Raw genomic sequence first — 26,812 nt, forward strand, 5'->3', positions numbered from 1 at the left:
TTCTGAGAACTGCAAAGAGTTTTTTGAAAAAAGACAGCTATACCGCATGTAGCAGCAAGTATGAGGTATTCAGTAATATTGAACTTTGGAATTTTGTACCGTAGGTCAAACACACATTTGACATGGATCGTTTCCTGCTGCCAAAAGATGGTAGGGCACTCAAACGAAAGCCTGAAACAGACGGTGAGAAGAGAACTGGAAAAATTAGGTCATATGATACCTCCTACCTGAATTTTGGATTCACTTGCATCACCATAAATGGCGAAATTAGGCCACATTGTGTGGTTTGTGGCATGACCTTGGCTAACGAAAGTCTGAAACCAAACAAATTAAAGCGTCACTTGGAAACTACACATGGGTTACTGGTAGGAAAGAATACAGATTTTTTTGCCAGAAAGCTGGAAGACATCATCCACCAAAAAGACACCATTAAAAATCTGGTCTCCACGCCAACAAATGCCTTAAAAGCATCTTGCCAAGTAGTATACCACATTGCCAAAAACAAAAAGCCTTTTACAGATGGGGAAAAAGTGATTCTTCCAGCAATTCTTGACGGGCCAGGACAATGCTTGGTGAAAAAGCAGCGGAGAAGTTTAAAATGGTACCCATCTCAGACACAACATTTTGCCGTTGCATCTCTGACATGTCAGAGGACATCCACAGACAACTCATAGCACACTTGAAATCCAGTTTGTTTGCTTTGCAATTGGATGAAGCAACTGACTTATCCAAGGAAGCTCATTTAATTGCTTATGTCCGGTACTGCCACAAAACTGTAATATTGGAAGATTTTTTTATTCTGTAAACCAATCAAGGGACATGCAACATCAGCAGCCCTGTTTGATATTCTCAATGACTTCCTGTGCTCCAATGACTTAAATTGGGAGAGCTGTGTTGGGATCTGTACCAATGGTGCTCCTTCCATGTGTGGGGCTAGGGCAGGCCTAAAAGCGAAAGTGTTGAAAGTGGCTCCTCATATTCTATGGACGCACTATATGATACACCGAGAAGCCCTTGCAGTCCGAAACATGGATAGAGAACTTGGGGATGTGTTGAATTCTGCTGTGAAAATTGTTAATTTCATAAAGGCGCACCCAACTAGAGCTCGTCTGTTTGCAATTGTATGTGCCGAAATGGGAGCCGAACATGATGGTTTGCTTTTCCGATGGTTATCCAGAGGGAAGGTTCTGAATCGTATTTTTGAATTAAGAAATGAAGTACGACAGTTCCTTCTGGATGTGGACCCCTACAAAGCAGAACAGCTATGTAACCCCGTTGGCTTGTGCTTTTAGCATTCCTTGCAGACATCTTTGATAAATTAAATTCCTTGAATTTGTCTTTACAAGGGGCTGAAAGTACAAAAAAACATCTGCCTTCAAGAAGAAACTGGAGTTGTGGAGAAGTCTAATTCAAGATGGCCTGCTTGAGGCATTCCCATGTTTAGCAGACGCTCTTAAGGACACAGGATATGAACTTGAAAGTGCTGCTGAGGTCATAATAAATCACTTGACTTCTCTCAGGGACAGTTTAGAAAAGTACTTTCCTGAGGACACTGATCATGTCAATGACTGGATCTTTCAACCTTTTCTAGTGGGTGCAGGTACTCATCTTCCAGTGCACCTTCAGGAAGACCTAATTGAGGTCTAGAGTGACCGCATTCTCCAGATACAGTTCAACAAAATCTCTTTGGGAGAATTTTGGCTGGCAATGTCTGAAGAACATTCAGGTTTGCCAAAAATTCCAGTCAAGGTTCTTCTGTCTTTTAGCTCATCATATTTATGTGAGATTGGGTTCTCAGCATTGGCAGTATTAAAGACAAAGTACCGTTCAAGACTAGAGGTGGAGCACAACCTGGGGATGGCAGTAGCAAGAATACATCCACAAATTGACCGTTTCTCTGGAGAAAAACAGGCACACCCATCACACTAGTTCAGAAATGTGTTATCATCCAAATAAGTTTTGTCAAATTATGTTTTGATTGGGTACCATTGCATATTTTTGGGCACTTCTTTTGGTAGACTTTTTGTTTGAACTGTGTAGTAAGTCTCTGGCTCCAAACCACAGTCACCCACAAACCTTTGATTTGCTAAATACTGTCTGATAATATTTCCTTACCATAAAAATGATTTGACATAGATATTGGAGGCGCTTACGCTTGTCGCTGATGAGCAGTACCAAGTTCTAGAATTTTTTTTGACAGGAAGGGGTCCTCACACCTGAAAACTTTGACAAGGGGGTCCCGGCATCCAAAAGTTTGAAGACCTCTGCTCTAATCCGTGTTTTTCCCGCAATAATTTCACAAAAGGGGTCACCCTTTTTTTTTGTCATTACCACCCTGCAGTCAAGACACAACTTATTTTTTCCTATACCTCACGTATGTATGTTTGAATGTTATTGACTTGACCCTTTGTTTCGCTGCACTTTCACGTTGTCGCAGAATGACCATATTTCTTGCGTTTGTTACAACTCTTATTTTTAGTAGGGCACTTGCATTAGCAAGGAGAACCAAACTTTACTTTTTGAAAATTATTTTTCTCGACTATTACTTTTGTTTTAAGGAAACTGATGAATTTACAACAATTCCCACAGAACCTATTCTCTTATCGCTAACATTTTCATTTGGTTCTTTAGAAGTAAATGCAGAGCGTTCAACTCCTTTAATAATCTCAGTGGTTTCACACAAGGTTGGGTTATGACAGCACAAAAGTTGCTCCTATGCTTTTTTTCCCTCAAACATCCCACTATAATTTGATCTTGGTGATATTGATCTCAAGACCCTTCAAAATCACAGGCATATGCCAGAATATGTAATTCTGCAACATAACTGTCCGTAGATTCCTTGCATTGTCATTTCCTTGTGAAAACATAATTTCAACTACAGTGCTTGGTTCCTGACTAAAATGTTTACCAAGCCTTTTAATTGCTTCAGTATGCACATAACATGTTCCCAAATAATCCTCCTCGACCTCAATTTCAGGAAGACGGTCAAAAATTCCCTTCTTCCAGACAACTGTATAACGTAGCAATTTTTCTTTCAATATTACATTTCTTCCCATCAATGGCAGTGGGTTACCTTCCAAAACTTCTATACGACTATTTCCATCCTACATTTGGATACCAGGAGATAGTAAAAAAGTTGATGGAGCACTGACACTCTGCATAGTATTTTCCTATTAAGCTAAATCTACTCCAAAAGGATTCTTGAAAACTGGTTGGGGTTTCTTTTACGTACACACTGAAATCAAATAGGAACAATTATCTTTATACTCCTGTGATATGTTCCCTCAATGTAAATCTCACATTTTTTTACCTGTAACTTCTCTTGTATGTCAGACAAAGCGCACTTCCTTGTTATGCCGTAAAATTAAGATTATAATATTCGTTACACTCACACGCGTACACGCATTGATCATGTAATTAGTAATGCATTGATTGTCGTTGGCATGAGCACATAGTGAAGCATGTCTGATCCTGAATATCTGACCAATGACTACCAAAAGTGATGTGTTGGATGCCATGATGTCAGTATGCACTAAGGTGTACCCTTCTGTGAATGCCTGACCAACATGTGGAAGAACTGCATGATCAGGAAATACTCAGATTATCTGCTGAAAAGAATTTATGCACCCAGCGGTTACTTCCTTTCCTGCAATCAATAAAGGCACTGTGTGCTGAGCTCCTCAAGGATCTGCCACACCAGCATCCACTGTGCTCTGATGTGTTCATCAGTATAGCTGCTGCATCGCTTTCAATAATACTTCAAGGATTTTGTGAGTTCAGCTCATCGTCATATGTTACAAGCGTAGATCTGGAATCAGTAGTACGTTTTGAGTAAGTATTCATGAGTACACACGCCAGCCATAAGGGAGGCTCTGCTGCAACAGCTTTATCCTCTGTCCCCAACCATTTACTCACTCAACAACATTCCACCCCACATTCCTATGATGACTAAAGGTTCTACTATATACAACAAACAGCTGTACAGTAAGCATATTACCATAGCATGTAGAAGGGGCTCCATACATGGCATATCCTGTTCTCCCCGTCCCAAAATAAAAAATAAATAAAAAACAGTACATGGTCTCCTGCTACCCCCCACCACCTCCAGCTTATGTGTATTCCATTCTCTCCAGAAGCTGAGCTCCCTCAAGAGTACCGAGCGAGCTGCCTGGAATTCCAAGTTCTGTTACCCACTGGATTTAGAATACAGTCATTAACGCTAATGGCTCTATATCAGAGCCATGCGTAACAATAATACACTTACCATGATGAGGTAGTGGTAAGCGACGTACTGGATGTAATTTAATAATGGGTCAATATTAGTGGCCTCAACATGGTGTCGTGAAACCGGAACATGATGAGAAAACTATTTAGGCTTACATCTTGCTTTTTGTGAGCTATTTTTCAACAGTGTGTCTTGGATGTCATAATACTGCCTTTCTTTTCCAATGTGAGTGCCTCCATGCAGAAGAGTGTTTTGTTAATGCTTCTTAAATTTCAATTGTGTTAAAATGCCAGCTGGATTTGCGAATTACGAACGTGCATTTCATAAAAAGACATGTAACAACGTAAAGATGGTGAGGGCTATGATTGTGCGATACTGAACCCACAGCGAAGGGCATTCGGTCCTTGTTGGTGAGACAAGTGTGAAATACAGAGATAGTTTATAACTCATAGAACACTTAGCAGGGCATTTGAGACATTGTTGCTCTATAATTACAGTCATGTTTTTTCTGGAATACAGTATATGGTTGATAGTCCTTTACGTGTTACAAGTAGGTTTGCTGCTGATGAAAGGTTTTTAAGGAATCACATTGTAGTTCCTATTTATTCCTGCAGAGGCACAATATACGTTTCTTAACATGCCAATAAGTATGAACAATGTGGATCTTAATTTTGCAGTGCCAGTGAAAAATGATTGAATATCTTATCTAACCCCAGCAATCTTCTATTTTTTTATTATTCCAGGTGTCCTTCAGATGATGCAGACTAGAATTGGTGCTTTGCAAAGTACTGTTGACAGGTATTGTTATACTGTTAATCAATAAAAAATGTTAAGATGCTGGGTTGATGCTAGGCAGGAGCGAGTGAGCAGTTTGAAGCGCACCTGAAGTAACAAAATACTACTGAGGAGATACTATATCAGAGGTGTGTGTGTCTTCCCCCCAAATGACATTGAACTGACTAGCACCTCCACAAAGGGATATCCATCCTCCTTCTCGGAGCTCTCCACCTGAATGCTTGCTCCTAACTCTGCCTTGTAGGATGCATGCATCTTTTATTTATTCCTAGCTACCCCTTCTTCCTCACTGCCCATTTAACACAGCCACTGCAATAGCATGTTCATTATCCCTGTATCACCAATTGGCATCCTTAGATTTGTAGACCAATCTTATTCAGGCTTCAGGGGCTTTGTGGGCCACAGAAGAAACTGCAGTGATGCTCACCTACTTTTTTAATGACCATTTAGACATCTGCTTCTATCCTCCTGTTGTCTCCAAACTGGATTTCTGGTGCACCTAAAACCCACTTAGGAAAGCTCTCCTTGCCCAGGTGATGTTCCATGGTCCGGATAAAGTTGGTGTTTTAGGAACCCTGTTAACGTTTGTTAGTTTCAATGCGTCAACACAATCTGGGTGCTAGAGAAAAAAAAAACACAGGAGATAGAGAGAGTCACTGGGAAAGTTGTGAGTAAAAGAGTGTAGAAAGAGTCGCTTGAATGCACACCAACATGCAGGCACAGAACAAGCTTAGTATCTGTGATGATAACAACATTTGGAGAGCAGTTGAAAAAGATAGGAAGACGTATTCTCAGGATGGATTGACGGCCCTTCATAACTCTTTGAATGCACCAATAAGATGATAGCAGTGACCAAGAAAAGGAACTCGAAGGGCGTCGGCGTAAAATATTGATGGGGGATGAACACTGTTTGTTCCCAAGTGCCAAGCCGAGTAGAAAGGAAGGTGAATAACAATGGTTATACGTAAGGTAGAAAACTTTGCCGGACATTATAAACTAAAATGTAGAAAAAAGCTGTGCAGAAGGTATGTGGTATTTCGGAACCCGGCGCTATTTAATGAATTGATAACACCTCAACTAAAAGAACTGGCACCACATCGGCTCATATATGACCTGCTTTCCTGGTAGCTGTTGGGCTACTCGTCTCATTTGCAATCTTTTCCTCCTTATGGGTGTTTTGATGCTTAGTCTTCAGCTAGACTAGCCCATTGGGTCAGGCAATACCCCTTCCACTCTAGTTATGAATATTTCTAGAGGATTGATGGTCTCTGCCAATCAGGGTCCTTCTCCTAGTGTTGTCTCAGTTTCGGAAATGAGAAAGCGTATAAGGCACGATTTAAATATGTTTTTGAACTCTGTGTATGTTTAAGAAACTGAGTGTTCCCACTCAACAGAGCAGTCCATGGTACAGGATCTTTCCACCCCAGTGTCGGTGACACAGACATGGCAAAACGCCATGTTCCTTTGTCTTCTCCTTGTCTTCTTGCTATTCCTTTCTTTCTAATACATTATTTCTTGAACTGTTTTCACTGTGACTCATAAATGCAGCAGTACAATATTTTCTGCCTTGTCAACTTGATGAATCCTGGCAAGCACAGTTCAGAAACAGTCATATTTTTATAACATTTTGACCATCTTACCAGAGGCCCTTTTTTCAAACTTTAGGCCTTTTGAATCCACTGTTAGAGAAAACTGCCACTTTCTCTCACTGCTTTGAGTTTCCCAAGGATGGTATTGTCCAAAGATATTACGTGCTTGTCTATGAGGTTGGCCTCCGATTTCTCAAGTGTCCTGATTATCTTAACAAGGAGATTAATAACTGGTTAAACTGTGAGACGTGAAAGTGGACATTCCTAATCAGTGTCTTGGTGCATCTTCGACTTGTGCGAGAGGGACCAAGGGGCATATGTATGAACACATTTTCCCATAGACACAAAATGGGTAAAACCCTTTGATACATCTGGCCCCAAGTGTCCTGTATTCTCAAAAAGGTGGTTAGCATTCTTGTCTAAGAGGCACTTGTTTATTTTTTCCAAAGCCATATTTACATTGCTTCAGTCAGTCTGGCCAGGTGTTTTCAAATTTTATGCAGTTATCGCAGTTTCCTCTTTCATGCTATGGACGCTTACAGAAACACTTTACTTAGTTTTTGCCTTCCCTCACAAAATCCTGAGTGGACCAGGTAAACCAGCAAGAGTAGTTTGAATTCTCTTGTTGTGTGATGTTTTTCAGATACTTAGACACCAGCGTTAGACAATGTGATGCATACTCGTCTTTGGTTTTGAGCCCTTGGTTCCTTTCCTCCAACTTTGAGTATGATATGTTTTGTTTGTAATTATTTGATGAAATGAAGCTGGAAGCTCATCTCTGTGAGCATCTGTTGCAGTTTTTAAGTGGAGGATGGCTATAAAAAATGGCTATAAAACCTGTCTAGGTGATTGTTGTGCTGTGGGTTGATCAAACCAGTGCTCTTGTCTGGGAAAGTGTGTCGTATAGAATGAAATTATATTTCCATGACATGAGTGGTCAAGGACTCAAAGCTCACTTAAATCCAATCATTTTGATTTTTAAAATATTCTTCCCCATGACCATTTTTGTTTGTTTTATTTGATTTTTTAATTTTATTTGTAGAAGTCTATTCCAGCTGACCCTTGCTGTGTTTGTACGAGAAGACAGTTGTGCTGTTCATATACTCTGTAACTCTGCATTTTGTGCTTTTGAACTGCCTATTGTTTTGACTGAGACTTTCGAGTACTAGCACTTTGAATGCCAGTAGCTGAGGAAAAAGTTAAGAAATTAGTTGGCAGCTGGAGCTCTTACAAGAAAGTGCTGCCTGAGACCGAGGGGCTTGCAGCCTTGAATCCACTGTTGGTGCACAATCAAGCTCCCATTTTTGCTTAAGAGAATGCTCACAAGTACTAGAATAAATCTCCACCGCAGGAAGTAGTGCCTCAGTGCAACCAAGTGCAAAGTGTGATAAATGTGCATTAGAGGCTGTTAGGCCATTTGGCCAAAGGGCTAGAAGTTGGAGGTTTGGGATTGCCTTTTACTTTTGCTTGCTTGTCCTGAAAAAGTGTCTGGCGAGCATTCTGTAATGATGATGATTCCGTTTAGGGTACCAAATACTGAAGTGCCATGGGAGTAATCCGTAGTGAATTAATTCAACACAAAGCCAACTATTCAACAAAAGTTGATTTATTAATATTCTCCTGACTTACAATACGTTTAAAAGAAGTGTAAAACACTTGCCTGAGAACCGTAGTACTCAGAGCTTTGATAAACCAGTAGAGGACTTGAGTTAATTTTAGCATGCCTCAGTTCTTAAAAAAATAATCTCACCAAAAGGGAACCAAGTTGTCTGTGCGGGAAGACAGAAATGAGGAGGAGATGTCATAGGTAGTTCTTCTACCACATTTAGTTTATCCTGTCCACATATCCTAGTAAAGGATGCCTCTTAAGGCACTGTCTTCCAGTTTTGTGCTTCTGCTCCCTCCATGGTAGAAACTAATGAGAAAGCAAGGTATTGTGTTATTTCTTTGTTAGGTAGTGCTTCCACAAGTTTTGAGACATTCATTACCCTAGGATGGCATTCAACTAAACTTGATTTCTAATTCCCTTAATCCTGGACAATCTGTTTATAGATTAACCACCCCAGTGATATTGCATTACAGAGTGTAGGAAAGTACCATCTTGCCTGGCATGCTACCCCCATTTTTCACTGTATATATGTTGTTTTAGTTGTATGTGTCACTGGGACCCTGCCAGCCAGGGCCCCAGTGCTCATAAGTGTGCCTGAATGTGTTACCTGTGTTATGACTAACTGGCTCACTGAGGCTCTGATATCCAGAACCTCCGTGGTTATGCTCTCTCATTTCTTTCCAAATTGTCACTAACAGGCTAGTGACCAATTTCACCAATTCACATTGGCATACTGAAACACCCTTATAATTCCCTAATATATGGTACTAAGGTACCCAGGGTATTGGGGTTCCAGGAGCTGCAGCCTGAGTGAAATAACATCCATGTTATTTCACAGCCATTTACCACTGCACTTAAGTAACTTATAAGTCACCTATATGTCTAACCTTTATCTGGTAAAGGTTAGGTGCAAAGTTACTTAGTGTGTGAGCACCCTGGCACTAGCCAAGGTGCCCCCACATTGTTCAGGGCAAATTTCCCGGACTTTGTGAGTGCGGGGACACCATTACACGCGTGCACTACACATAGGTCACTACCTATGTGTAGCTTCACAATGGTAACTCCGAATATGGCCATGTAACATGTCTATGATCATGGAATTGCCCCCTCTATGCCATCCTGGCATAGTTGGCACAATCCCATGATCCCACGGGTCTGTAGCACAGACCCGGGGACTGCCAAACTGCCTTTTCAGGGGTTTCACTGCAGCTGCTGCTGCTGCCAACCCCTCAGACAGGTTTCTGCCCTCCTGGGGTCCAGCCAGGCTTGGCCCAGGAAGGCAGAACAAAGGACTTCCTCAGAGAGAGGGTGTTACACCCTCTCCCTTTGGAAAAAGGTGTTAAGGCAGGGGAGGAGTAGCCTCCCCCAGCCTCTGGAAATGCTTTCATGGGCACAGATGGTGCCCATTTCTGCATAAGCCAGTCTACACCGGTTCAGGGACCCCTCAGCCCTGCTCTGGCGTGAAACTGGACAAAGGAAAGGGGAGTGACCACTCCCCTGAGCTGCACCTCCCCTGGGAGGTGCCCAGAGCTCCTCCAGTGTGCTCCAGATCTCTGCCATCTTGGAAACAGAGGTGCTGCTGGCACACTGGACTGCTCTGAGTGGCCAGTGCCAGCAGGTGACGTCAGAGACTCCTTCTGATAGGCTCCTTCAGGTGTTGCTAGCCTATCCTCTCTCCTAAGTAGCCAAACCCTCTTTTCTGGCTATTTAGGGTCTCTGCTTTGGGGAATTCCTTAGATAACGAATGCAAGAGCTCATCAGAGTTCCTCTGCATCTCTCGCTTCACCTTCTGCCAAGGAATCAACTGCTGACCGCGCTGGAAGCCTGCAAAACTGCAACAAAGTAGCGAAGACGACTACTGCAACTCTGTAACGCTGATCCTGCCACCTTCTCGACTGTTTTCCTGGTGGTGCATGCTGTGGGGGTAGTCTGCCTCCTCTCTGCACTAGAAGCTCCAAAGAAATCTCCCGTGGGTCGACGGAATCTTAACCCTGCTACCGCAGGCACCAAAGAACTGCATCACCGGTCCCCTGGGTCTCCTCTCAGCACGACGAGCGAGGTCCCTTGAATCCAGCAACTCTGTCCAAGTGACTCCCACAGTCCAGTGACTCTTCAGTCCACGTTTGGTGGAGGTAAGTCCTTGCCTCCCCACGCCAGACTGCATTGCTGGGAACCGCGTCTTTTGCAGCTACTCCGGCCTCTGTGCACTTCCGGCGGAAATCCTTTGTGCACAGCCAAGCCTGGGTCCACGGCACTCTAACCTGCATTGCACGACTTTCTAAGTTGTCCTCCGGCGGCGTGGGACTCCTTCGTGCAACTTCGGGTGAGCACCGTTTCACTCTTCTTCGTAGTGCCTGTTACGGCACTTCAGCGGGTGCTGCCTGCTTCTGAGAGGGCTCCTTGTCTTGCTGGACGCCCCCTCTGTCCCCTGACGCAATTGGCGACATCCTGGTCCCTCCTGGGCCACAGCAGCATCCAAAAACCCTAACCGCACGATTTGCAGCTAGCAAGGCTTGTTGGCGGTCTTTCGGCGGGAAAACACTTCTGCACGACTCTCCACGGCGTGGGACATCCATCCTCCAAAGGGGAAGTTTCTAGCCCTTGTCGTTCCTGCAGAATCCTCAGCTTCTACTGCCTAGTAGCAGCTTCTTTGCACCCACAGCTGGCATTTCCTGGGCATCTGCCCATCTCCGACTTGCTTGTGACTTTTAGACTTGGTCCCCTTGTTCCACAGGTACCCTCGTTTGGAAATCCATTGTTGTTGCATTGCTGGTTTGTGTCTTTTCTGCAGAATTCCCCTATCACGACTTCTGTGTCCTTTGGGGAACTTTAGTGCACTTTGCACTCACTTTTCAGGGTCTTGGGGTGGCCTATTTTTCTAACCCTCACTGTTTTCTTACAGTCCGAGCGACCCTCTACAAGGTCACATAGGTTTGGGGTCCATTCGTGGTTCGCATTCCACTTTTGGAGTATATGGTTTGTGTTGCCCCTATCCCTATGTGTCCCCATTGCATCCTATTGTAACTGTACATTGTTTGCACTGTTTTCTAAGACTATACTGCATATTTTTGGTATTGTGTGTATATATATCTTGTGTATATTTGCTATCCTCATACTGAGGGTACTCACTGAGATACTTTGCCATATTGTCATAAAAATGAAGTACCTTTATATTTAGTATATCTGTGTATTGTGTTTTCTTATGATATTGTGCAAGTGACACTAGTGGTACTGTAGGAGCTTCACTCGTCTCCTAGTTCAGCCTAAGCTGCTCTGCTAAGCTACCATTATCTATCAGCCTAAGCTGCTAGACACCCTATACACTAATAAGGGATACCTGGGCCTGGTGCAAGGTGTAAGTACCCCTTGGTACTCACTACAAGCCAGTCCAGCCTCCTACACAGAGTCATCAACTTTTAAACCGGATGGTTGAGAGACTCTAGAACGTATGACTGCTTGCCTAAAACTCAGTGAAACAAACTATTTGGACCATAGGCAGCCCGTATGAAAGGAGGGCTGGCCTTGACATAAATGGATCAGCTATTTTTCTGGAGCAAAATAGCTGGGAGAAGAAGAAATGAGTTACCTGGGGTTTAGCAAAAAAACAAATTCCTGGGTAACAATAACTATGAACTTCCACCCCTTCCCCCCCCCCCATTGTTACCTCTGTAGATTCATGGAGCAACAAAGAGGATACGGTCTTGAACACACCCATGACCACGGGGTGGGGATAGTTCTTCCTTAGCTAAGTGTAAGAAATGACAACACAGATCTCTGAAAGTACTAAAATATGCTCCTAACCCCCATGGTAAAGTTATTGTGTATTAGATAGTCGACAGAATCCATCTTGTTGTTTGACAGGAATATTGTATTGGCAGAATCCATGGTTATTAATAATGCTGTTCTTAATGCTCTAGACGTGACAATAGAAGTTTTGGAATCTACAGTGGAAAACAAATATTTCTACAACTATAATGATATAAAAGAAGGGGGCAGGGGCGCGGCTTGATGTTAGAACGGTCCACTACACAAGTAGGGTAAATTCTTACATTTTGTAGTCCCCTCCCGTCAGTATCTAGACACTTAGAAATGTGATATCAGGGGACAGTTTTAAAAAAAACTATGTATACTCACGATTCTATCAATAGAATTAATATTTCAGGCTTATGTTAGGGATGCGTGAAATTTGCTCTTGAATAATAATGTGACGTTTTGTAAACATAACATGAAATTAGGCATAATTACACAAAATGCAAATTCGTCACTTAACACAAAATATGTCCTTATCAATTGTTGGTGCAAGAATGTGTTTTGCGCTACAAAAATAGCATGAAAGACGCAATTGACGTGAACAACAGCCACTCCTGTTATGGTTGCTTCTGTGCTATAATTTTGTCATGAACTCTAGCATATTTAGGTGACGTGTCTTAATAGCATAATTTTGTGCAATACAAAATTCCTGAAATTATTCGAGTTACGCTGGCATGATTTACATTTCACCCTGGCCTAGCTTAAATCTTTAAAAAAACTAACAAAAGGTGGAATTAATTGAGGTCAAAAGGGAACTACAGAATGAAAATACCAGAATGACTTTTTTGGATCTTGAAATTGCAACAAGAATAAATGTTAGGAATCAACATGAAGTGCCTTGTCTTGAAATATTACATTGTTTATAAACAGCTGCATACAGCCATGAGATCCTTACATTTCCGTAGTGCTAAATAGTAATTTGTGCTGTCATAGTAACTGTTACAATGAAAAGCACATACATACCTTTTAGGGGGCCATCGGTGATGATGGCTGGTCAAGACCCATAAAAGAAACTTTGGGGAGGAGTACCCATCGCAGTTAGTTCCCATGCTTCGGAGAATACTACTAAAACAGACTTGAAATAGAACGTCTGGTTTTACCGCTACAGGAAAGGATGCTTAAAAATTACTCAGCTTGAACCGTGAATCACCAATATGATTTGGACTTTGACCATTATACGTTGTTTGACAAAGAAGAGACCCTGGATTGGGCTGAAGGGAAGGTTTACACACTGCTCAAGATTGTCAGCGGATGCACAGTTATCATGGTATAGTATCGTAGAACAAGCATTGGTAAAGCCAGTTGGTCTCACCTATGGGGCAGCTAAATGGCTTTTACAATTGGGGGGGGGGAAGGTTGTTGAACGGGAGGACGGGTGGGAGTGAAGATCAGGATGGTCAAAAACAAAAAGCACTGTGAAGCGCACCATAGCATTTTTCCTACCCCTCTGTTTGTTGAGAGGGTGGAGAAGAAACCAGGATGGGGCAGGTGGTAGGAAGGAAGAACAGGGATGGGGCAGCAGGGCAGGCTAAGAAGCAATACAGGTGGGAGAAAAAAGAAGCATCATGGAGAAAAAACAAGCAGCATAGATGGGCGGGTGGACAGAGGCAGGTGGGATTGAACAGACGCTACATAAACTGGGGCTGGTAGGAGGGAAATAAGCTTCATGGTTGGGAGGACGGGTGATAGGGAAGAAAGAAAAAAAAATCACAGTGCTAGCAGCGGAAGGCCCCCAAAAAATCTGAAGGAATCAGTACTTGGCCTATGCTCCTGCAGAAAAAAGAGGCTGTGAAGACGGTGCGTGCTGCCCAATTAGAAGACAGCAAATAAATGTGAGTAAAGCCCAGAAATGGTAAGCAGTGGACATGTTCCCCTCCCTTATTCAAGACAATATCTTTTAAGGGCAAAAGCACATGTGCTCACGCAGGCGAAACCTTGAACAATCAAGTGTTGGCGGCAGTGATTTCTCGGAAGCTCAATAAAACTATCCCTCAGTTGTTAATTGTGAAAGTGTACATCCGACCGTTCAAAGCGAGTAACAATAAAATCCCCACTAGTTTTTCTTCACTGCACCAGTGTAGGGAAAATCCCCAGTTTGAACACTGGCAATTTTTGCTGACTTCTTTGAAATGAAAATGATGGTGAAGTGTATCCTGTGTGTAATGTGCTATGGGTGTTTTGTACAGCTAACTTTAATGATATAAAAAGTAGTGGCAGATGTATCTTATTATATGAACAACGAATGTCATGAACATTGAGGATGCTGAATGGTCTATTTCCAGCAGACCACAACAGTGGCAAACAAGTCTTGTAAGGGTGGGAACTTAGTTTTGGATTAGGACTGGATAAAAGGATGTTCTTTTGGGGTTACTGATAATTTTTTATAATGAAATGAATTTGAGTGACCACCTTTCCGCGTTTGTGATTGACATTTGAGAAAAACATTCTGTCAGCATCTCAAAGTAGGGCGCTTGGAGAAATAGGGCACAATTCTGGAAGAAAGTGGACTGTCAAATTTGAACTTGTGGTTTTGCTCCAACGGCATAAATGTTTTATTTATTTTCTCAGTGGTTCACTTGTTAGAGGAGATGTATAAAAAAAATTGTGTTTCTGTTGGAGTAATCTTTCGACTCTGTGGCCGTTTTCCCACCTTATCTTATGCCAGATGCGAAGTTGTGCTTCTGTTTAATCTGTTTTATTATGTTTCCCTTTAAGTAGTGTTCACAGTCAGTGACTTAGTGTTTCTTGATCTACGTAATTCCTCTGTGTCTCTTCCTGGCTTCTTGCCAGTCTTCTATTGGTCCTGAGATTAGGCGTAATGTAATTCTCAAGACAAACAGATGTTCTGGATAAGTAACACTGTCTAGTTCTGTTTGCTTACCACCCAGTCTCCTGTGTCTTCATTGTGCCCATGCAACACTGGGTGCCCTTCACCTTTACGTGCTTCCTTCCAGTTGCTTGTCATTATATTTAGTGAGTGCTTCCCACTCACCCACAGTTCTCCCACTGCCCTGGTATGCTTTTCTTAACCAAGTTTTTCCTGGTTTGGTTTGCAGCCCAGTCCACCACCTTAGCAAGGTCAACACAGTAAAGTCGGGGACTTGTCTGGGACCATGTCACTCCAGGGTCGTGGTGTATGGGGTAACAGCATCCGTCTGCTCTCTGGGACTGCTGGACTGGAGTGAAGAGTTTCTTTAGTCGTCTCCCTGCTCCTCGTGTTGTCCAGGCTACTCTGTTGATGTCCCTGCTCCCTGGTCCTCACTGTACTCCTCCCAAAGTAATCTGTCCTTGCACACCTCCCAAAGCCTGTCGTCCTGCTGAGATCTTCCTTCCTCACACTCCTTCAGAGTCTCTAAGCCCTCCAAAGCCGCTCCTCCGGTGGGCTCGTCCTCCACCACTCCCAAGATGCGCACACCCCTGTAACATGTCAGACCTGTCTTTAAAATGTTGACACCATCACAGGACCACGTGGTGTTTGAGCCACTGGAGTGCTGGCTGCATGTCAATGGTCCTACCAGATCCATCCCTACGTGCTAAAATGATACTTCTGTTTTGGAACGGGGACGTAAAGAGGCACGTGCCACACCCAGAGGATTCACCAGCTGGCATTGTGGGCATGCTGCACAGAACGTGTCCACTTAACAGTATACCCCAGGCCAGTAAAACGTTTCAAGTAGATATTTTAAGGTATGTTCTTGTCCGTAATGTCTATCCCTGTCTGACTATGGACAAGATTTATGGCCTGCTCCCAAAAAGCTAGGGGAACAAGTAGCTGCTCAGTTTGTCAGTCTTAATCCCGGGAAACTCTGTATAATTACCTTCTAATACAAAAGAAAGGGCCTACGTGGTCGGGCTCATCTTCCTTCTCTTGTTCCTATGCATGCATCAAGGTGCTATCATCCTTCTGCACCATTGGGAAGCTCCTTGAAGGAGTCTGGAACCCTTCTGAACAGGAAAGTACACACAAAGTGGAGGGTTTGGTTGTCATATGGTACAATGTCCACTCCCTTGTTTTTACCCTTTTCTGATTGGCGCTCTTATTTCTGCCTTACAAACTAAGCCATTCTCTAGTGGTTTCCTGGGGTGTCAAGGCAGCTAGATATTCATCAAAACGGGATAGAACTTTTTCAGGTAGGGAGGGGACACCCCCTACCTTCCGCACCTGAGGATCCCCTTCTACCTCCAATAACGCCTCAGCCAGAGGATAAGTTTTCATGTTCATGTGTATGCTTGTCACCTGTACATAATACCCTGGCCTAATCTGAGTTGTAGCAATTAACTCCTTGCTGATCGCTGGAAGTTTGTGTCTAATAGTACGATTATTGTTCTGCCATTTAAGTGTATTTTCTTCTCATAGCCCTCGGGTTTTCCCCTGAAGTTAATACATGCCTTCGGGTATACCCCACTTCCATGGCCTCACAAGTGTATGTTTTAAAGGGACAATGGCGTGCTACATGGCCCCATTCAGCACAGTGGAAACACTGTGGGCCTAGGCGTTGCCCTGATCCTCCTCCCACAGGTGTTTTTCCTGGCAGTCGGGTTGTGTAGTAACCTTATATTCGTCTGCTGTACCCCTTCCCCTAACAGTTGCTTTAGAAGATACCAAGGGTACCTGTGGTTTATGTACTCTGAAGTCAGAGGATCGATGGTATGCACAGACAAGGTCCAATGATATCTGGACTGTGAAGTTGGGATGTTGTTTTACCCATGATCGGGTGTTCAGAGGTAAGGCCTCCAGATACTGTTCTAAATATACCCTCTGTTATCTCTTCCTTTGTAGCGCTATTGTGTTGAAACCAACTATTTCCTAAATCCCTTATTCTATAATACGGAGCTCTAGGATTGTCCCCAGAGGTCCACCTCTCTTTTTGAAATCTTCCTCTATAGTATCCTGGGTCGCAGCCCAATTGTTCTATTATGGCTTCCTTGATGTCGTCATATGCTGTTATCCCAGCAGGGTTACTGCTTGGTACGCCGCCTGCAGTTTTCCAGACAGCAACCCGCCTTTCTTGTGGCCAAGTTGCCATTGTAGCCACCTTTTCAAAATGTACACACAAAAATCTGGGTCATCCCCCACTTGGGCCTTCTGTAGAACCTATCTGGGAACATTAGGATGTACTCGGGCACTTGATATGGCGTCCGTACGACACAGGATAGCTGTATCTTACACTTGCTGATTTGTATTTAACAAAATCACCTGGTCTTTTAAAACTGTCTGGAAAGCCTCCTGGTCTTTCTGGGCATTTGTGTCTCTTTTTCTAATACTAATTGTAGATGCTGTTGTCCTTCCGCAAGTTGGGTAACCATGGCCTCCATGGTTATGGATTGTCATCTTGTCGGACACAAAAAGATCCTACTTCTGACACCACTATGGTCGTTTCCCCCACTTTTTTTATGGGCAGATACGCCCAGTCACAACTCTGGTTAATCTATTTTATTATGTTTCCCCTTTGGTAGTGTATACAGTCATGACTTAGTGTTTCCTGATATACATGATCCCTCTGCGTCGCTTCCTGGCTTTCTTACAGTCTTTTTTTTTTTTTTTGTCCCGAGATCAGGCATAATGTGACCCTCAAGACAAACAGATGGTATGGATAAGTAACACTGTTTAGTTCTCTTTGCTTACCACCCAGTCTCCCGTGCCTTCACTGTGTCCATGCAACACTCAGTGCCCTTCACATTTACACACTTCCTTTCAATTACTTGTTGTTATCTTTAAGGAGTGCTCCCTCCCCCCCAGACAGTTCTCTCATAGCCCATTATGATTTCTTAACCAAATGTTTCCCTGCTATGGTTTGCAGCCCAGCACACCACCTTCGCAAGGTCAACACATTAAAGACATGGACTTGCCTAGGACCACGGCCCTCCAGGGTCATAGCGTCTGGGGTCACAGCATCCGCGTCCTCTGTAGGACCGCTGGACTCAAGTGTAGAGTTGCTGTAGTTGTTTCCCTGCCCTTCACGTTGTCTAGTGTCCTCCGTTAATTCCTCTGCTCCTCGCTGTACTCCCCCTGAAGTCCTCTGTCCTCGCGCACCTCCTAAAGCCTGCCGTCCTGTCCGCCCCACCCAGATCTTCCTTCCTTGCACTTCTTCGGTCTCCCCATTCTCTGAAGCTGCTCCTCCAGTGGTCTCCTCCTGCGCCACTCCCAAGACGCGCACACCCCGGTAACATGTCAGACCTGTCTTTATGACGCCGACACCATCACGGGACCAAGTGGTGTTTGTTTGAGCCACTGGAGTGCTGACTGCTTATCTAACAATGGCAGCCATGTTGGAATTCTCAGACGCCAGAGTAGCTGGATTACAGACTCATAGTATTTTTTGTAATATAGTAAATACTCACATTTCAGTTCTACAATTACTTTCAGCCCTTCAACATTATAATACGTTTCCTAACATGAAGTTAAATAGAAATGCTGTAGCGTTCGCTAAAAACTTTGTGAAACCATTGTCCTTGAAGCTAAACATGCACATGAGTAGTAAATTGCTCTCTGGTTTTTTGATTTTTTTAAACTAAAAAGTATCCATGGGTTTTTGGAAATTGATAACTGCTGGTACATCAGTGAACATGGGCACTGGGGGGTGCAGAACTCACTTAATATGACTGGTGCGCCCTTATTGGTGAACTCCATGGCTCCACAGATTCTCCAACATCTGTTCTTCCCCTTTTTGTGGTTTAAATCTTTTAATGTGTATTTTGGTACAGCTATCAATGTTACAACCTGAAGGCTGGCATGAAACGGAAGAAACATGTGCAAAACACAGGCCGGGTTCCAACTAGGGAGGAAACCAACTGTTCACCGCAACTCTTAAAATCACCATCAATTATACCGTCCAACACCATGGCAGACTCTATGCTTTAGCTTTGAAAACTCATTTTGCTGTAACCTCAGGGTTATAGCACTTCTGTGCATGCCATATGTTTTGTGGTTGTTTGCAGTAGTTGAGCGTTTTGTGGGCTAATGATATTTAATGTCCTGAAGTATCTGAGACCGATGAATTCGCTAAATTCCAATGTAAAAAAAGTTCCCATATTATGTCAAAACATCATGTGCCAACAGAAATGGTGTGTTATCTTTTTGGTACCTATATAAAGACATATTTTCTGTAACCAATTGTGGAACAGTGTTACTTTGTTTTTTCCACACCAGGCTAGAAGTGTTTACTTAGCCACTGATAAAGTCTGCAATGTTAGTCTTCCCCTCTGTGATTTTAGCAGAAGCGTCTGTGTATTTGGGAGACCCAACAGTGTGTAAACCAGAATCTGGGGATTGCAGTGTTGAAAATGGATAGTGTCTATGATTTTATCCCATTATGCCTGCATGGGTGGACATTTCTATTTTGTGTTAATGTGCCCACCCCATTGCACACCTTACAGCAGCTGCCTTCTCGTGTTTATCCCATTAGTTCAGCTTCACCACAGTGCGGTATTTTGGGGGTCATTACAACATTGGCGGGTGGCTACCACCGCCTGCCAAGCTGTAACCGCCATGCGGCCGCCAATGCGGCCGCACTCCCGCGGTGCCCATTACAACATCCCCGCTGGGCCGGCGGGCGCAAACCCAGTTTACGCCCGCCGGCCCAGCGGGGATGCAGCCGCAACATAGGAGCCGGCTCCTAATGGAGCCGGCGGTGTTGCGGCCGTGCGACGGGTGCAGTAGCACCTGTCGCGCTTTTCACTGTCTGCTATGCAGACAGTGAAAAGCTGCACGGGCCCTGTTAGGGGGCCCCAGGACTCCCCTTACCGCCAGCCTCTTCCTGGCGGTGCAAACCGCCAGAAACAGGCTGGCTGTAGGGGAGTCATAATCCCCAGGGCAGCGATGCTTGCAGCGCTGCCCTGGCAGATTATCACAGCCGGGGCTAAAACGGCGGGAAACTGCCAGCCCCGTCGGTGCGTAGCGCCACGCGGTCATAATACGGGTCTCCGTACCGCCAGCCTGTTGGCGGTACGGACGCCACTTTAGCCCTGGGGGTCTCCGAACGCCAGGGTCGTAATGACCCCCATAGTCTTTTAATGACAATCCCTGTGATGTAGTTTACATTCTAACATAGATCTCAGCCCATACATCCTTCTTGATATTTCATTCCAGTTCTCTCTTCCATCTATGTTGTCCAGGTGTTTTAACGTGATGGTCCTTTCCCACAGGGGCCTTGTATATTTTGAATATTAAATGCCTATCGTCCTTTATTAATGGCATTAACTTATCGAAAGGGGTTATATTTCCAGTGGCTACATTTCTGAAACCCAGTTGGATTACCCAGTACCTCAGTAATGTAACTTTGCGCTCTCCGGAAGACCAAATTCTGCCTTTAGGTCTGCAAAGCCTTTAATTCCCTCCTCATCAAAGAAGTTTCCTAGGAAAATGCACCAGGCTTGCATCCAAGCCCTAAATGCTTTAAGTGTTTTGTGCTGGACAGAAATATGTTTTACCAATTATGGTTTAAAATGTGAGAGGAAGGTTGACCAGCTTTTCTTCTGTGCAACCCTGTCCTATACAGAAGTTATTGCCTTGGTGATCAGGGACTAATACAATCCCAATGTCTGTGCTTCCTCTGTAGCCAATTTACCTTCCACATGTGCATACCAGATATCACCTGGCCTATGATACATCAGCGTTTTTATGACTCTTCTCTCTTGAACTGTATCATGTAGCACAGTTGTGCCTCTTCACAGTGCTTGATTACATCTAGAATTCCCAGACAGCCTTGTTGCGTGTGTCTTTCTCTTGCAGTCTTGGGTTGGCCACCTGCCCATATGAATTCCTCTTTGGCTTTTTGTAAGGCAGAGAATGTGGACCTCAGTACTGGAATAACTGTGGTCTGTAGTATGTAAGGGATCCTCAGGAGGGTCATCATCTTGGTCACTTGCATGCGGTCCTGCTAAGAGAGACCACTGTTGTGCCAGATTTGCAAGTCCCTATGGACCAACCTCAGAAGAAGACCTAAATTGGCATCTAAGATCAAATTAAATGCTTTTGTCACTTTAATGCCCAAATATTCTAGACCGTGAATCGCTTGGGCAAATGGACATGACCACCAGCGCTGTGTTAGGACCTTAGAGGAGATCACCAGGTTTAGACCCTGTGACATTTCCACATGAATCTTAAACCCCTATTTCTCAACATATTGTTGAAGATCCGGTAAGAGGTTTGGTACAGAGACCTCATACTCCATCAATGACAGTAGGATATTGTCAGAATATAGGGACGGTTTGTGTGTATCCTTTCCGGTCATTATTACTTTAATGTACACATTACTCCTGATGTGCTCAGCCCATAACTCTGTCATTAGAGCAAACAGGAACAGCAATAAGAGACTCTACCTGGACCCTCAGCCTATTGTGACAGCTCTTGAATAAGTGACATTAACGTCTATCCTGGGAAAGTGGCCTGGTAGCCACTTATCACCAAACACAAAACATTTCCTGCGTGTCCTGCAAGAATTTCCATTGATTCGGTCAAATATCTTCCCTACATCTAGCAACAGCAGGAGGGCATTCTTAACAGTTCTGTGCATTTTATTGATTAAATATTGTATTAAATATTGTATCTTGTTATTGTCCTCCCCACAGTTCCTCCCTGGGATAGCCTGTGCTAGTTTAGAAGCCAGTATACATGTAATCAATTTGTAATCTGGTTTTAGGATTGAGATGGGGGCCATAGGAGTTACATTTAGAGTGATCTTTCCCGGGCTTTGGCATGATCATTATTTTCGCTTCTAACATGGATTTCGTAACCTGCCCGTTCTCTGCAATGAATTGAACAGCTTTGTGAGCCAGGGAACCAGTTGCCATCACTTGTTTATAAAATAGAGGAGTCAGACCATCTAGTCCCAGAGTCTTCAAATTTTACAGTTTGGCTATCACATTGATAACCATTGGTCTGATTGGCTACCTTAGGAGTTTAGCTTTGTCTTTACTCTGTGGCTGGACTGTCGAGTTAGCTATTTATTTGTGCACACAACATTTTAGGTAGACCTCAGCCTTGTGTAGGCCCCTGTAATAGGTACAGAAGGCCCTGATGCTCATCTTGTATGTGTTTAATTCTCATGCATGTGTACAATGTCTATAGTTTGTATGCCAGTAATTTACCTCCTCTATTGCTCCCACTGAAGAACATTTGCTCTGTGTGCACTGATGCATGTTCATCAATGTTCAGATCCAAGGCTTTAAGTTGTGGCCTAGTTGTCACCCGATGCTGCCACACCTTGCGGGATCCCAGTCTTCCTTTGCACCCCCTCTAGTTCTCCTACTTGTTTACTCAGTTGGTTCTTCATCTCTTTTCTGTCTTTGTCCTAACATCTGTTTGGCTCGTGTCAGTAATGTCACTTGTCTTCCCATTCCACTGGTGTATGAGGTGGAAGGGGTGTCCCCATCAGTAAGCATTGTTCTTGACTTTGAGGAAGTCCATGATAAATTCAAGTTTTTTTCATTTTCTGAAGGGCGATCTGTGAGAGAACCTCTAAAATCTGGATTTTAGCACCATTGTACAGCATGACCCCTTCCTTCTAGGTTTCACTATTAATTCCTTAAGTTGATGTTTGTGAACTCTTGCGATTGGGTTAGGTGGTGGGCCACCTGGGTGGTAAGAGGTTGCTACCATGTGGGTTCTATCCTGCTCAATATTGCCAGGGAGTGTGACCCTAAAAGGTGTCTGAAGAAGACCATCAGTGTATTTTTCTGCATTTCTTCCTTAATAGCATAGTAGAATTAATTGAAGCTTATTGTGGCATGTTTCTGTTGTCTAGGTCATCTAACTGGTCTTTAAGGATGACATTCTGTTATCTTTTTCTGAGCAGTTCATGCTTAAGTAACTCATTCTCCTCTTTACAGTTTATTTGTTCTTCTAGGGCAAACAGGCTGTCCGACAGCCCGCTAACTTCTTTCTTCATATCTTTGATTTGTTTTTTCAAGTCTTTATCAAACCAGTTATGTCTTCCTTGATGATGGAGAACACATTTTCCATGTATTAGCATTTATGGGGATCTTCTGTTAGTTCCTCTTCCTGCTTCACCAGAGATTCCTTCAGTCGCCTGCTTTATTCCTTTGCTGAGAGTTGAAATCTGTTGTAGTAGATTGGAACAGCATATCTTGGATTTTTTTTTTAACTAAGGACAAGATCATGAGACTGATTATTTTAAGTGCTCTTGGTTCTCTGGTCAAAAAGGCCCAAGCACTGCCATTCTAAAATAATAATGGATATTATATGCAGAGCTTAATTTGTGCCTGTGGTTTCTGGTGCTTGGCACTGGCACTTAATTGTCAGAACGGGCTCTAGTGACAGTCCATCACATGCTGGAGCTGTCTGTTTTTATTTTGAGATGAGTCCAACAACTGTGTTTAATAATTCAGATCACACAAAAATGGATGATACAAGCCTCTTGTAAGAGTGTGATGGTTGGGTGTTATGTTGGTACTGTCATTGGCAGCTCTGGCAGGGGCAATGTTTAGTGCAGGCTGCAGTGGCCTTTGAGAAGGGCCCGCCACTTAATTTATTACAAATTAAGCACTGATTATAGGTCAAGAGTTTATGTGCTGATTAAAGTTATAACGGAGATGCAAAGGCTTTCTGAGTCACAATTGGGTAGTTCTTTGGTGCCATTACTCAAGGGAAGGTTCTTGAGCAGTGACTAAGAATTTCCGACTTGTTGCTCTTCTCATTATAGTATAGAATATTTTCAGCAAATTCTGATTGCACCACTCTGCATGGTTCATTGACAAACTCCTGGCATTCTGTCAGATGATATTCAGATCCAGTCATGCTACCTGTGACTGTGATGGCACGCTCAGTAATAGTTAATTTTGAAATCCGGTGTAAAATAGTAACACTTTATTGTTGCTACATTGACTTTGCAAATGAGTAGTCATGGGATGAGATTTGGTTTATGGATTTAACTCCATTATCTTCTGGTGAAACATAGGTTATTCGTTTTTTTCATCCAAATATTTCACAAATTCAGTTTAACCGTACCCTACGCTTGTTTTTGAAGGGATCAACAATGTGAAAATTTTGGAATAGGAATACATTCTGGCCCTGAAAGCGTTGATCTCTTTATATTCAATATTTATAAGTAGTTTGAAAAAGTTCACTATTTACTTTCCAACTTGGGTGGGGTTTTAACCACATTAATAGTTAATGCTAATGAGTTACTGCTAGTTGATAAAACACCAGTTATATAAAAAAAAGACTCCTCAATTTCATGGCTTAATACAGTGCAGACAGTGGTTTGTCAATGAAACTTAACATAAAGAAAGTGAATATCTTTGCCAGGCTTGCAATACTTTTAGCATTTCCTTCAGCGTGGTTAAAGGGATAGAAGTGCTTAAGTGTTGAATTAGCTTCTTGTCTTGTCATGTCATGCACGTCGGGGAAGCCCCAGATGTCAATAATGACGTGATAGTGCTCTTCGGTAGCTCGGGATTTGAAAGAGTTCAGCTGTGCGTACAGGTCTGTCCCCATCAAACCTACATTGGACGTGTTTGCAAAAGTAGCTTTCCATGTTGTATTATTGTGAATTGATGTACTCTGGGGTGAATGGCAACTATTCTCATAAAGCCGAATGCAATGAACTAAAATCCTTAGTGGGCAGTGCTGTAAATGGAAATATAGAAATATTTACTCTTTAGAGTACCTGTTTGGTCCTGAGGAGTTTGGTACTTCCCCATCAAATGTACTGCAGCAGAGAAGTGCAGGTACTCCTCTCCATTTCAAATTAAAGAAGTGCAGTTACTATGTACTAGGCAGAACCTGCTGCTCATTTGAAGTGCTGGAAGTAGGACTCCCCTTGTGAGTAGACTTGATGAATGAAACCGACAGCAGACAGTGAGTTGCTGCTACTCTGTTCCCAACTGCACAGGCAAGCCCCTCCCCCCAGCGCCTTTTCAGCTTGAATGTCGCATAGAGTACGATACACCCTGTCTGGCAGTTATCCTTAATCTAAGTGTTTCTTTTATTGTATAATATGCATGGTACTGAGTGCAAGGACCTCTATTTGGGCCCATTTTTACTATCTCTGATGCCAATTACATTTTTGATGCCCTGCCAATTGAACCATTAACCGTGTACAAGTGGGTGTAACTTCATTTTGACTGATTTACAAGTATTATGTGGGTCCTTCACCATTCTCTTCTACAGCCAGCTATGTACAAGTGTTTTGCATTATACAGATAATGCTGCATTCCACAGTTTAAGTATACAAATAGTGAAGGATGGAATGCTTTAATTAAAGCCAACCACTGTTAGTCACATGGGCCACATCCCAACACACCATTATTTTGCACACTATGCCACCTCTGTTTGGACCCAGCCATAGTAAATCAATTTGGACCCTACTCCAATTGGAAAATTCCAGCTCAAGCTGTCAGGTCAGGTCCTCCCTGAACGAGAACACAAGCAATCCAGGACCAGGTTCACCCTTATTAGGCTCATCAGCCAGTTATAGCTTCATTCCAGTGGCACAATGTGTAAGGGACTCACGTCTGTGCATACCTGTCCCACTTAAGGTGACACACTGTAGTATTCAAAGAAAGTGAATGGAATGCTTGAATTAATGTCAGCCACTGGTAATCAATCGGACCACACCCCAATCCATTATTTTGCACATCGTGCCACCTCAGTTTGGACTCCTCAACATGCAAATCAGTCTTGGCCCTAATCCAATGGGAATAGTCTGCCCAAACTGCTAGGCTTTGTTCTCCATAAACTGGAAATCACACAGGACCAGTTTCGCTCTTATTAGGGCTCATCAGCCAAGTATAGCTTTGTTCCAATGACACAGGGAGCCGCCCAGTGATTATCAGTGGCTGAGATTAATTCAAGCATTCTATCCATCACTATGTTGTATATTTTAGTGTGTCACCCTCAGTGGAACGTGTATACACAGACATGAGTCCTGTGCACATTATGTCACTGGAACCAAGCAGTAACTGGGCATCAAAGCCCCAACTAAGACAAAACTGGTCCTGGTCGTTTTTATCTGTCTTTGATCAAAGCCTCCAATTAAAATCTATGTTCAATATCATAATGTTTTTTTTTAACTCTTTATCTACAATTTCTCCTTTTCCCAGTCATTTCTCCCAAAGGAACAGCTTTGATCTGTGATTGTGAGCTTGAAGGATGTAAGATGGCATTACAGGCTATTTTCTTAAGATACTTCTTCCTACTCTGTAGTTTTTGTTCTCCTACATATAGCTCTATATCTAAAAAGGGAATCCTGCCCTTACTGTATGTTAGGGTAAATTTAATATTGTTGTTATTCTGATTCAAATAAGAGAAGAATTCAAGAAGTTACTTCTCACCTGGACACCTAGCCTGCCACTTGCCTGTGGCTTCCAGTTCTGGCTTGTTCTAGACTGATCCAGTGATTGGGTTTTCCCGACTGGGTTTTCTCACTCACTGTTCTTCCCGCCAACAGAAGGGCCGCCCACCTCAGGACCTACTTGATGCAGGCCATGGCACACAGAAGGCAAACCCATCTGCACCTGGACAGCGTCCAGCGCCACTACCCCTTGCCCTTCTTCTCCCCCGAAGATATACCATCGCCAAGCTCTACACCCTTGACCCAGGACGCTGCCACCCCGCCAACCTGTGCTCCACGTTAGGACCTTTCACTTGCATCCACTGCCACTTCACCTGCCACAGCACACACACCAGTATACCGACGAGCCCCACTCCAAACACACCACATACACTACCTGAACAAAAAAACCAACTCGCATGAGCCCTTCTCAACACACGCTCACTATGCAAGCACTCTGAACAGAGAAACAAGACTGCAAACAGTTGGA

At 43.4% G+C, this 26,812-nt stretch overlaps 1 protein-coding gene across 1 annotated transcript in view; it reads left to right on the forward strand.

Moving 5' to 3' along the window:
• Positions 1-26,812, forward strand: part of COG5 (component of oligomeric golgi complex 5) — a 1,306,288-nt gene that overhangs the window by 87,700 nt on the left and 1,191,776 nt on the right. Inside the window, exon 5 of the mRNA XM_069229832.1 lies at positions 4,969-5,023. Within this exon, the coding sequence (XP_069085933.1) occupies positions 4,969-5,023 (55 nt within the window). The remainder of the gene's footprint in view (positions 1-4,968; positions 5,024-26,812) is intronic.

Source organism: Pleurodeles waltl, chromosome 4_1 (assembly GCF_031143425.1).
Source record: "Pleurodeles waltl isolate 20211129_DDA chromosome 4_1, aPleWal1.hap1.20221129, whole genome shotgun sequence".
Classification (NCBI taxonomy): domain Eukaryota; kingdom Metazoa; phylum Chordata; class Amphibia; order Caudata; family Salamandridae; genus Pleurodeles; species Pleurodeles waltl.